The following is a 12,693-nucleotide window of genomic DNA, read 5'->3' on the forward strand; positions in this document are numbered from 1 at the left end:
CTGTAATCCATAATGGTCTTTCTGACGTCAGCTTTACTTAATATTATTAATATTACAATTTGAAATCTTTGGTTTGCAATACTGAGTGAATAAAATTGAGTAAAGTAAATGGTCTCAGCAAGAAGAAAAATATTACAGACCATGATTTTCTTCACTTTTCTTTGTAAATACTGAATATTGTTAGAGTTATGAATTAATATCCAGCACAGTCTGACTTGGTTTGCTACAGATGTAAACAATATTATATGAGAGAATCATAACCTATAGAGTGAGCTAGACTTGTGTTGAACACCTAGGTAGACTGCAAAGATGATAGATCTTCCTTTCATGCTGATACCTTGCAACTCTGATTCCTGACTCCAGATCCTTGCCAGTGGAGGCTCTGCGAAGGTGAGGCTCTTTACTGAAGCAAATGGGAATCAGGTTTCCACACGGGAGCCTTGGATTAACTTCCCAGTTCCCTACTTCAGCCCATGGTTTAGTCCTTCCATTGAAGATACTGGGAAAGTGAAGAGGAACCCATCCAGTCATCAGTCCCCATCTCTGTTCCTTCCTCGCTCATCCTGTTCTTTCCCTTTCACTAGCTCTCTCTCTTGTTACCCTCTTCTCCCTCTAAAAAGCAATTATTTAATTTTTTTAATAAAGGAGACAAAAATGCAAATGAAATTCTTAGGAAAATAGATTATTTCTTCATGCTGAGATATTTATACTTCATTATTTTGGCCAGTAAATCCAATAAGTCAGCTAAATCTAAGGGGATGAAAATGACAATTAAAATTTCCTTGTTTGTTAGTGACATTTATTATTATATCAAAAAGCGTTTGACCATAAAAATTACCATTCATTTCTTTCCTGATAGATATTAACAAATGGAAAATCGCATTCATCATTGTATTTACAAAATTTCAGCCGTTTTTATTGCAATTCATTTCATATGCCTCTATGGTATATAATTTCACTATTGCAACAACAGCAATTACAGCATGATTCCAGGGAAGCAGCACATTTGTCAAACCTCCACTGTCTTTCCATATTAGTACAATGTGCCACTTCTAAAACACTGCTCATATTTAACATCTTTAAAAGCAGGATTCATCTTAACCATCTTTTACACTTTTACTTTGGGACTTTTACTTTGTCCCTTTTAGTGCAGCACACAAAGAAAAATAAAAATGGACTATGACTCATAATTCATATCTTTTCTGAAAAAAAATCCTTAAACATTTCTCAGAAAGGCACAGTTTGGAAGAAAAAAAAAGGAAGGAGAACACACCTAGATTGTGGCACAATGTACACTTCATTAGCAACTGGACCTCAATCTGTAATATGTAAAAATGTAGTCCATATAAGTGGTTAGCAGTAAAAATAATTACATCTGGCATGTCAGCTTGTCAAACAAACAGAAGTAAACACATTTTGTTAAGTGTAAAAATCTGGAATGCTATATGGTGGTGTAACTCTCATATCATTGGTAACTGCAGGAAGAAAGCAACAAGTAGCTTTACTTGTGAACTTTCAATAACTGAAAATTTCAGGGTCTGCCATGAACAGGGCTGCCACATGTAACTAAGCCACATGAGATTTGTGTACTTGCTCTGTGCAAACCTGCTCCTCATTCTCTCTAAATTACAGATTCAAGTTATTTCAAAGTATTATCCCTACTGCTTTCAGTCCTCTAGCAGTAAATCAGAATGTGCATTGATCCAGTGACTCAGCACTGCTGTGTCTCAGTTACTGGGCAGGGATGAAGAGACACTTCTGTGTCTGTAAACCCAACAAAGGTAATGTCCAGGGAGGAGGATGTGGAACCAGGTATTCTGATATATTTCCTGCTTGCCTCAGAGTGAAATTACAGATCTGTGCTGAAAACTAATCAGATTCTCATGTGCACAAGTGACCCTGAAAGGCAAAGATTCTCCTTTATTAGGATTATAAGCACGCTTGTTCAATCAAAGAGGTTTAAAGGAGGTCTGATTGTTTTAAAACTTTTCTTCATTGAAAATACTGTGCTTATTCTCTAAGGGGAGGAAATGTACATATTTGAGTGTATCTGTAGAACAGAAAAGAATAATCTCCTGCCATGTGAGACAACTCCAAATGCTTTCTGGCGAACGTTACAGAATTAAATAATTGCCATCCAGAGAATGGAACTTTCTCAGGATTCCTGAATGGGACTTAAATTATGCTAGCTCTCTTTCATTGCCTGTTCAGATCATTGTAGGGGTCCATGAAAACATGTCAGCCAAATGAGAAGGGATTAATATGTTCCCTGGAAACTTCACTCTGCTATGACCACCCACTCCAACCTCATCCCCAGGGCTTTGTCTCCATTTGGGGTCTCCTCACTGCAGAAGAAACCCTCAATATGCCTTTACTCAATTCCACAAATTCACTCATCAGTTTGTAGGCTAAGAATAAGATCAAGAAAAAAAATGCTGAAATGACAATTATACTTCTCTGATCTCACAAATGTAACACTTCGTCTTTTGAAATGCATTCTTGTTTCATCCATGGACATTGATACATCAATGTTTTCTCCGTCTAGTCATTACATACTGTTAATGACAAGAAAACAATATTCTTTGCAAACACTGGTTACAGTAACTTTTTTAGAAATAGTGGACCTAATGTAACAATTCACTCATTTAGAACACTTTGCCAATTTTTCACTGATTCAGCCTGAATCACATAATACTCATTGTGGATTAGTTGTGAACACTCATTTTCCAAACAGTTCATCCTTAAATTGGGAGTAGTCTGAGGATCTTGGACTTTTTCGCTGCATATATCACCGTATCTTGATTATTTCTTCTAATGTAAATGTAAGTAATAGCTTTGTCAAGCATTCTATGTAGTAACATTCCCTGACCTAGACTGATTGAACCCACTCAAACATTCCTAAGGCCTTTCATAGAGCAGTTGAAGAATGCTTAGCAGCTCCAGTGTCAGAGAAAGAACTAAGAACGGATAAGCCTCTTGTCTGGGGCAAGACAGATGTCAAAGCCAATCAAGGGTGAAATATGATGGTGGAGATTTGAAATGAAGGACTCAGGCAACAGGTGCTGGCCTAAGAGGCTAAAAGGCTGAAAGAACCGCTGTGAGGTGGTGAACACAGCTCTCTTTCTGAGAGAGCAAAGGTAAGCCTCAGGGTGTCACTGACAGAGAAACCTCTCTCATACGTAAAGTAGTTTCCAGGTCATATCAGAAAAGACAGAACAACATGGAGGCTCTTTGTGTCTGAGTCCATCCAACATCTTAGGAAAGCAATTGGAATCTAACTAAATTTGCAGAAACAGATACCAGTAGTTTCGGTGTTCTGATACAGAGGAAAGTTTAACCAAAATAGATACAAAGAGAATGAAAGTTTCCCAAGAATTTGCTACATGAAAGATGTGTAGCTAAGGAGTTCCCTGCTTCATTTCTTTACTGCCAGTACTGTGACACAGAATTGTCTTCACAATTTCAAGACAAAGAAACTGCCTCTGAGAGAAACAAATCTCAGGTGGTGGTTCAGGGGTTTGGCCAAATATTTTTGACTCTTGTTCACACTCTTGATTATATTCAGTTCATTACAGGTGGTCTGTCAAATTTTGTAAGTGATTTAATTAATCGGGACTGAACAATGTCAGAGAATTCTTATAAGCTTCGGGCATTCATTTTTACTTTAATATTTTATCTTAATTAATAATCTGTTTTAAAAGATATATAAGAAGGTGAATAACCCATGAAGAAAGGTATTTCAAATGTTACATTATTCAGATGCCGTAACTCCTGGAATGAGCATTTTATTTTATTTTTACACGGTCAGAATCCAGCAAAATAAAGTATCCTTTACAATAGGATTATGGAATCACAAAAATAAATTTAATATCTTACTTAATTTAACCTTAAAGCATTTGAATTTTCCTTATGTAAGTTATGAGACTGTCTTTTGAGTTAAGTGGAATCTGAGTTTGGAAAAATATATATTTACAAAGAAAACGAGCTCAGTACATTTTTATAAGCACAAGTTTGTGTATTTTTGCCTTTATTTAAAATGTTATGAATATTATCATGGATGGAGTATGTACTTAATCATTTTTATTAGATTATGATTTGAGTTGTAGAGAGAGAAGAATCTTAAGCAGAGTAAGTCTAAAGTTGTTTATAAACTACAAAGACAAAAAAAATTAGTGGATTTCAGTGCCCAGTATAATGAAACTGCTCTTTGCTTTTTGGTCAGATTGGTGAACATCAGTGAATCTTCTAGAGTTTTATGTGTAATATCAAGTATTGATTTGAACAGGAATTTTTGAATAAGAATACTGATCAAGTTCCAGTTGATTTAAAATACCAGCAGGATATCATCATTAAAGTTCGATGATAAAAACCAGAACCACAAGCTAGTGACCTCAGCAGAGCAAAGGATGTGCTCCTCCCCAGCTCTGCCATGCTCACATGCAGCAGTGCGTTTCCAGGGCTCTTGAGACTGAAACGACGGAGTGTCTGAGGGATACACTGTGGTAAGGATGCTCTTTCCCCCGCCCTGAAAAGGCTGAGCCAGTGTCAAAGGGCATTAAGAGCTTTCCAAATTTCTCCATCAGATTTGTGCAGTCAACTCTTAGTCTGGGACCAGCCTCTTCTCTACTGTTACCCCACAAAAAAAGTAGATAAACATGAATGGCAACAATAAAATAAGTTTTTCTATTTATTCAGAAAAATAGGTGTGAGGCATGTTCTTATCTTAGAACACAGCCAACAAGAAAGCATCTAAATAAGATGTGCAATGATATCTTTGTCAAGGGGATAGCTTTTGATGAGCATCAAGCTAATTGATAACTGTGTTAAAGATGGGAACTAATTGTCTACATATAAGGATCATCTAACCATTAACAATTGTATATGATAGTCCACAGCTTACCCAGGCATATGTTTTACACAAAAACAGCAAGAGTTTGCAGGAAGCAAATATACTGCTCTAAAGCCATGCTATTCTAATGCCAATGCACCTACAAAAGCACTCAAGGAAAGACTTCATGATAAACCATATTACCTACAACCTTGATACATTAATCTCAAAATTCTTAACACAGTAATCTCAGAATTCTTGATTTTAATGCTATACACATCCTCATTCCCCACAGCTACTATTTAATATTTATCTGTTAGAAGTGCTTTAAAATAAAATTTTACAGGAAAACATTAGGAATTATCATTTTTTCTTGAGATGGCTTATCATGATGCAAACCCTTCATTTGATAAAACGATAACAGAAAAAATGCATTTCCAGTATGCTGTTTTGTTAATCACATGTTTACACCAACCTAGGGTGTATTTATTTCTATTCAATCAAAAATCCTTCTGCTTGTGAACCATCCATGCACTTACTCCACAAAATAGCAAATTATTGAAAATTATTTACATCAGATATATGTGAAGAGGTTGACGAGATGTTATGCTGCCAATATGGCAACATACCTTTTACTTTACCACAAGAGTGATTCTCAAACTTTAGTAATGATAAAAATCACCAGAGGGAAATTTTGAACACATGCTGCTCTCTGCTCCATTCCCAGAGTTATTCCTTAAACAGGTCTCTGATGGTACCCAAAATTTTCCATTTCTAGCAAGACACCAGATTATGTTGACATGGTTGGTCCTTTTAAAGAACCAGGTTAGAAATTCAATACAATATAGGTAAGTACCATGAGATATTTTGATACCCAGAAACTTTTCTTATTCTTGTCCCCTCTCACCAGCTTTTTATATTATCAGATAAATTTAGGGCCCATCTAGGTCCATTACCTTCAACATAATATAAATTGTTTAAAATATCACTTTGTTTTCTGCAACGTTTACAAAAAAACAACGAATATTAGGGACTGATTTTGCAGCTCAACATATTAAGCCACCACTTACAACATGTGTTCCAATATTGGAGCACTGGCTGAAGTCTCCACTGCTCAGCTTCCCCTTCAGATTCCCGTACGTATGCCCAGGAAGGCAACAGACGATGGTTCAAGTACTTGGGTCCTTGCAACCTACATGGGAGACTCAAATGGGGCTCTAGGCTCTGTCAGAGTTCAGTGACACTAAACAGAATACATTGGTAGGTTCAGTGAACCTAAACCACCTCTCTTACAGAGTAAGTGTGGCATACAGTTTTAACTTACTTAACAAAATAACTGGAGAATTTCTAAATTTTCCTAATTTTGTATCTTTTTTTGCACTAATATTGAAAACATTTAAAATAGAAGCCAATAAAACTTGAATAAGTACCTTTTAAAAACAACTTAACTGCTTATTCTCTTAACCATTATCACTTATGCATTTCTAATGCTGGAAAAGAAAATGTCACAAGGTTTTCAGGCACAATTAAAACGATAGCTTTGAAATAACAGTCTTACGTTTTATCATGATTATAAGTAAGACATGTTAAGCTCACTGCATACATACCTTGTGTTGTACATATCAAACTTTCAGTTAGGCAACTCTTTTTAATAATATTTAATAATACAGAAATGTGAAAACTTTTGAAACACTTTTTATTTTTGTATGGAAGGATTTTTGAAATACCAGAACTTTAGGAGCATACACAGGATTCAAGTATCCTAAGAGCATTCAAGTATTATAAAAAGTTTGAAAATAAATGTATTCACTATCATTTTTCTTCTAATATAATCATAAGACCATCAGAAAGAAAACTCAGTGCTTCGTATGCAAATTTTATCCATTTCACATTTTTAGAGTCCTAATTTCAATAATCCTTTTTTTTCTCCCCATTTCAATTCCAAAGTCCTTCCTACTATCATTGTTTCCATGTAAGTAGCAATTTAGTCAAAAATTTCATTCTTTGGTACAAGAAATATCTTTGGGTAGCAAGAAAAAGATATTGTGGATGAATCTATAAATTCTGAACAATTTTCACTGATGAGCATTTCATCAATCCTAGAGCAATTAAGTACAAATAAGTCATATAATCAGGATTATTTTTGGTACCCTAAATATTCTATTTTTATCTCAGATCTTTGGCTAAAACTAAATGACTTAGAAATATTTACTTTATATATGCCATAAACAAAATAAACAATTTTAATAACCTGACACTCTTAACCTTGTTTTTCACTTACTACTTTAAAGTACTATCACTAAATTATTTAAATTTTTTAGTGTCAGGGAACTAGCACTCAGGTGATTCAAAATACAGTAAAATCACTGTATATTTGGCTGAAATATATAGATCATATTAATTTAGATTATCCCTTTATCCCACTGTTAGGTGCTACTTAGCTACTAATTAACCCATTTTGACTATACAGGTATATATGACAAAATTGATGATTAGAAATTTCATGATTAAATGCTTTTCATCAGAGTCTTTATGGGATATGAACTATAAGAACTGAAAAAGTATCAGTAGGACTGCAAGGTCTAGCCAGCAACATAAATTCCTCTGAAGTAATTTTCATGGCCAGATGATAATTTTAGATTTCTAACATCACATATCTTCAATCTTTGCAACAAGAACAACAATCAGATATTTAAGCACTATGTGAATGAATTACTGATGACATTTGGTAAGTTACTGAATAAGAGAAATCAAAACGAATCAATTATAAATATTTTCTGAAAGTAAAATGATTGTGCAAAGTAAGCTAAAGATAAGCAGAACTGGATATAGTGGCTTGTGCATTACTGAACTTTAACAAGAGCAGGAGCTACAGTGTTACTGCAGAGCTTTGATGATACGGTCCACTGTTCACCTGAAACCACCAAACACAGCATTCTTAAGCCTGCTTCATATCTCAGTTCTCAGTCACTGAGCATTTCCTTAGAGTGCACTTCTGTTCAGCTGAGATACAACATTAAAGTATCAAAATGCATTTGGTAAATCAGTAAATAAAAGCAAGGGGACCATAGGGCATCGTTGCTCAGAAATAGCAGAAATTTAAATGCCTTAGAATGTTCCTCAATCTGACATTTACTGCAGTAACTTAATGCCTTTATATATTCTACCGTATAAATAATAAAAGTCTTGCTGTTTGGGATATTTTTCTTACCTGTCAAGTTCTTTAATCCAAGTTGCTGAAGTCCAAAGTTTCCATCTTTCCTGTAGTTTAGAAATACTGCCAGCGCATATCGATCCTCATAGAGCTTTGTCCCACGAATAATGCGTAGATTTTCCAGAGGCAGGTAACGGAACTGGTTAAGAGCTACTAAGACATAGCCGGTGACTTCTCGAATAGACTGAAAAGACACAAACAATTGCTTGTTTTTAAATTAACGCTAATTTGCCTACCTATTATGCAATCATGTAGATAAAAGTTGGCAAAGTAATTATGATTTTTTAGTTTGAGCTTTGGTACACTAATTTTCACACTTTCACTGTACATCACATTTATATTAATGTGCTGGTACAAGATTGGATAGGGTTAGAATCTCACATGACACATCAGGTATGTTTCTTCAAAAATATCATGGGTGTGCTTACAATAAATAACTGATAGTTTATGACCTATTTTTCACATTTGAGATTTTTTTAATTGATTTTTGATACAATTTAGTTTGCAGTGGGCTCTCCTTCCCCCTCCCCCAAATTCCCTCCACTCCTCTCTGTTCTCCTCTCTAGGTTTATAATGTGTGTCCATCTGGGATTTTCCCAAGTCCATCATGTTTCCTCTGGAGTGTCTCCCAGCCTTGTAGGACAATAACTTTTCATTGTAGGTTAATTCTTATATCCTGAGGCCCTAATGCAGGTATAGTGAGGATTTAATCTTCATTGTTTATGGGCAGTACCAATAATAGTGATAGAGGGGACACTGGATCTCTCAGGTGGTTATAAATAATCAACCTCTTATGGAGGCTTGATTAATGAACACTTGAGATTTGAAGAATACATGGATCTTTCATTGACTGACTCTAATGAGGTAAATCCATCTATCAATCAAGCTTTACAATAAAAAGCAAATAGATAAAGAGTTGTCATAAGTGCAATAAACCTGTGCTAGTTTTCAGGTTAAGGGCTAATTTTAAACGTCTATGGGAGAAGACTTTAGCCTAGCAATTAAGAAACCTTCATTCCACATTGGAATACCTTCGTTTCATTTATAGCTTTGATTCCTCGCTACAACTTCCTGCCAGTACTGACTCTGGGCAGCATCAGTGGTGGCTTAAGTCATCATATCCCTGCCACCTAAGCAGGGAACCTGGATGTCATACCCAACTCCCAAATTCAGCCCAACCTAACCCTGGCTATTGCAGAACGTAACACTTAGCCAGCTAATGTGGTTTCTCTCATTCTCTTTTTCTCAAATAGGAAAATTAAGATCTACTATGTTAGTTTTAGTACTTATATCTGCAGATATGTACAATTCTAGAGAACACATATACAGAAACAACACACATTCAGAGCTTATTATTGCCCCTAAGTCCTTTATAAACTTAAAAGAAAAAACACTTCTACTATTTAAATTTAGTCGCATACAATTACTTGAGGGTTTGTGAGACTTGGCAGTTTTGTCAAAGACAGCTTCAAATTTTTCAGTAAACAATATCATAATAATACTTAACAACATTCACCCCCACACACATATATATCGTTTATAAACTGAAAGTATATAATGTTCTAAAGTACATTGCTTCTGGCTACTCCGAACCTTTTCATTTCAGATGCCCCTGTGCTTGCTTCTTGGGTGTTTTATTTTACTTGTCTAGTTCTTCCTGCACTCTCACTCCCTAAGTGATCTCATCCAGTTTGAGGACTGCCGGTGTGCCATTTTTACTCTGTAAATCTCCTCTAAACTTTAAGCTTACATCAACTGCCTGCTCAGCATCCTCACTTGAATGTGTGGCATTGACATATACCTGTTGAAAACTGAAACTTTTTATTTTCCCATCTGTCCAGCTTTCCTTATCTCCCCTGCAGTCAATCTACCTTCATGATTTCTACCTTTTAACACATAATGGATATGTTTGTCACATTTAGCATTTATAATACGCTTCTCCTACTCCCAGCATATCACTTTACAAAATCACACTTATTTACTCACTCTTTTTTGTCTCACTTGACAATAAAAGGCCAACAAAGATTTGTTGAGTGCTGTGGTCCTTCCCTGGCAACATTCTTTATCTCTGGGAAAGCCACCTTCACCTTCCTGACCCCAAGTCCTCATTTGGCTGGAGATCCTCTAGTCCCCGTGAGTCCCCAGACTGTATCACCTACATGCATCTGCCTAGTAACACAGGTGGTCCGGATGCAGACATTTCCAAGGCACGTGGACAGCTCCCAGATGTGTAGGTCAGAATGCATGCTACTTTCATGCAAGATCTCTAACAACACAGAATAGAACCGAATGGAGGAGAAGCCCGAGACTGGGGTTTGTCTCTCTCCATTCCATCACACCTCTGAGGTCAAAAAAGACCTAAAATTGCATGTGACTATCTAATTTGAGATACAGATTTACCTAAAGTGAGAGGATAAAACATTATTTGGTAGTTCTTGAAAAGTCTAAAGTACACTATAAAAAATAAAATTTGTTGGTGTACTATTTGTACTCTCGCTTCAGTTCTCACATTTCTGGAGACAACCACACTACCAACAGTAACTTAGGAGAACACAATTCTGATCGAGCAAAGACGGATATGAAGATACATGGGACTCGGGAAATTACTCATTTCCAGCATTACATTGGAAAATATGAATCACTTGGGTATCCTTGAGACACTGAGTGCCTACAGGTGAAGAGATGAAAGCTTAGGGCAAAAGAAGAGACATAGGAGAGGTCCGCATTGTCACACATTATTAGTTCACCACATGTATTTGAAATTGTACCTGCCTGAAAGAAGCCAGACTGTAGCTCCACGCTCCCTCTCTTTCAAGTACTATTCCAATGGTTTAGCTATTGATTCTTTTGTAATTGTAGAAGTTACATTATAAGCATGTTTGACATTATTTGGTGTAAGACTGGTTCTTTTTAAACAATCCTTTAATGCATACATGGGATGCATTAAAATGCAGTGATAGCACATAAGAAAACATGGGGAATAGAGGCTGCTTTACTAATACATTATCTAGACTATATTTAAGTATCCACCCGTTCTCCTAAAAACCCTCCAACCCCACATGGGGGTTCCTGATAATTTCCCCTTATCAAGAACCAAAATCCATTGGATTAACCTGAGATTGAGGAATGCAGTAATGAGATTACCAGCAAAAACTCAGATGAAGTACAACCAGATCAAAGAAGGAAATTTAACAAAAAACCCATATGACTAGCAATGGTTCATTGGTTACTAAAAGGAGAACTTTTTCTAGCACAGCATTTGCAAAGCAATTAGCAAAAGCTGAAGGAAAATGGCCTGAAAATGTTAAGGACACTAGTACGTATGATGGATGGGATGTGAGACAATGGTGAATGTAAGTAAAGTGGCTTAATAATATGGAAGAAAAGCTCCAAATTTTCTTAGTTAAGAGAAAAAACAGAAATAAGTGAAGTTTTGTATATGTATGTTATTTAATGTATCTTGAATTCAGTCAATAGCTTTACATAATACAGACACTTCACATCCCAAACCAGTTTGCTAAATTAGTCCTTCAAATACTTTGTTGCCTTTATAGAGAACCTGATTAAAAGAACAGCTAGTCCTATGCAGACACTCTGAGACCGAGAAACTGGTGTGTCCACATTTCTCTCTCATTGATCATTCTGTGTATTACCCCCTGGTTGTGAAATTAGGCTGCATAACGGAAAGCCTACCTAACAAATATTCTTTTCATAGATGAACTCTGGATATCATTGCATGTTAACGTCAAAAGTGAGTATGTCCCAAATACTTTAAACAAAGCCTCTCACAGCCAAGTATTAATAACAATAGTAAAAATCCTATCCATCTTATCTCCAACAATCTTCTACTGTCCAAAGTGATGATACAAAAACCAGGACAGAAATTTTGTTAAGTCTCCCAGACTAAGATTTGTTGCTCTAATGTGAAATTCATGGAACCAAAACATTTTTTAATTACAGGATATAAACATAAAATTCCTATATTTATTATCAACACATTGTGCCTTCATTTTAGTGCCTCTTTCTGGTTTCCTGATACTCATAGTCATATTTTTTCAGGTATCCTTAAATGTTTTCTATGTGCAAATATCTTTTACAATACCTCAAAAGGTAACTCTAATGCATGACATGAGCTACAATGAGCACTGATCGCCAAGTAGAATTACGGGAAACAATTTAACAATGGTAGGACTGTATGACATGAAAATTGTCAATAATACGGCTTGATCAAAGACTCTTAGGTCTTGGTGTCAGTCAAGAGTTACCTAAAGCTTTAAGTATTGTGTCTGACAAGGACATGGACAACCATGTGAGGGGACACCGGCTGCCATTTCTGATGGATTCAACCATCAAAAACAATCTGAGTAGCACTATAGTTTTACAATCTTAGAAGGTTTTTTTTTTTTAAGTATGTAACTACATACAGGAAAGTTTAATGGGAAAATGTGGTTTGTTTCCCAAGCAAAAGTGATCTCAAACTCTATTCTATGCACTTAGCCATGCTATGATTTGGATGAAGTTATTGAACCTCACTGAGTCTCGGTTTCTTCAAATTCACAGAAGTGATAGCAATATGCCTGTATGAAACCACTGCAATGATCAGAGGATACAGGAAAAGTGCCTGGAACAGAAAGCTTTCAAACAGGTGCTC

The 12,693-nt window shown here is 35.8% G+C and overlaps 1 protein-coding gene across 4 annotated transcripts in view; it reads right to left on the reverse strand.

Moving 5' to 3' along the window:
* The window catches only part of ERBB4 (erb-b2 receptor tyrosine kinase 4), a 1,037,128-nt gene that overhangs the window by 504,129 nt on the left and 520,306 nt on the right, over positions 1–12,693 (reverse strand). For all 4 annotated transcript variants that reach the window (XM_058664956.1, XM_058664954.1, XM_058664957.1 and 1 more), the window contains exon 3: positions 8,040–8,226. In XM_058664956.1, coding sequence (XP_058520939.1) covers positions 8,040–8,226 — 187 coding nt within the window. The remainder of the gene's footprint in view (positions 1–8,039; positions 8,227–12,693) is intronic.

This window comes from Ochotona princeps, chromosome 5 (genome assembly GCF_030435755.1).
Source record: "Ochotona princeps isolate mOchPri1 chromosome 5, mOchPri1.hap1, whole genome shotgun sequence".
NCBI classification, from domain to species: Eukaryota; Metazoa; Chordata; class Mammalia; order Lagomorpha; family Ochotonidae; genus Ochotona; species Ochotona princeps.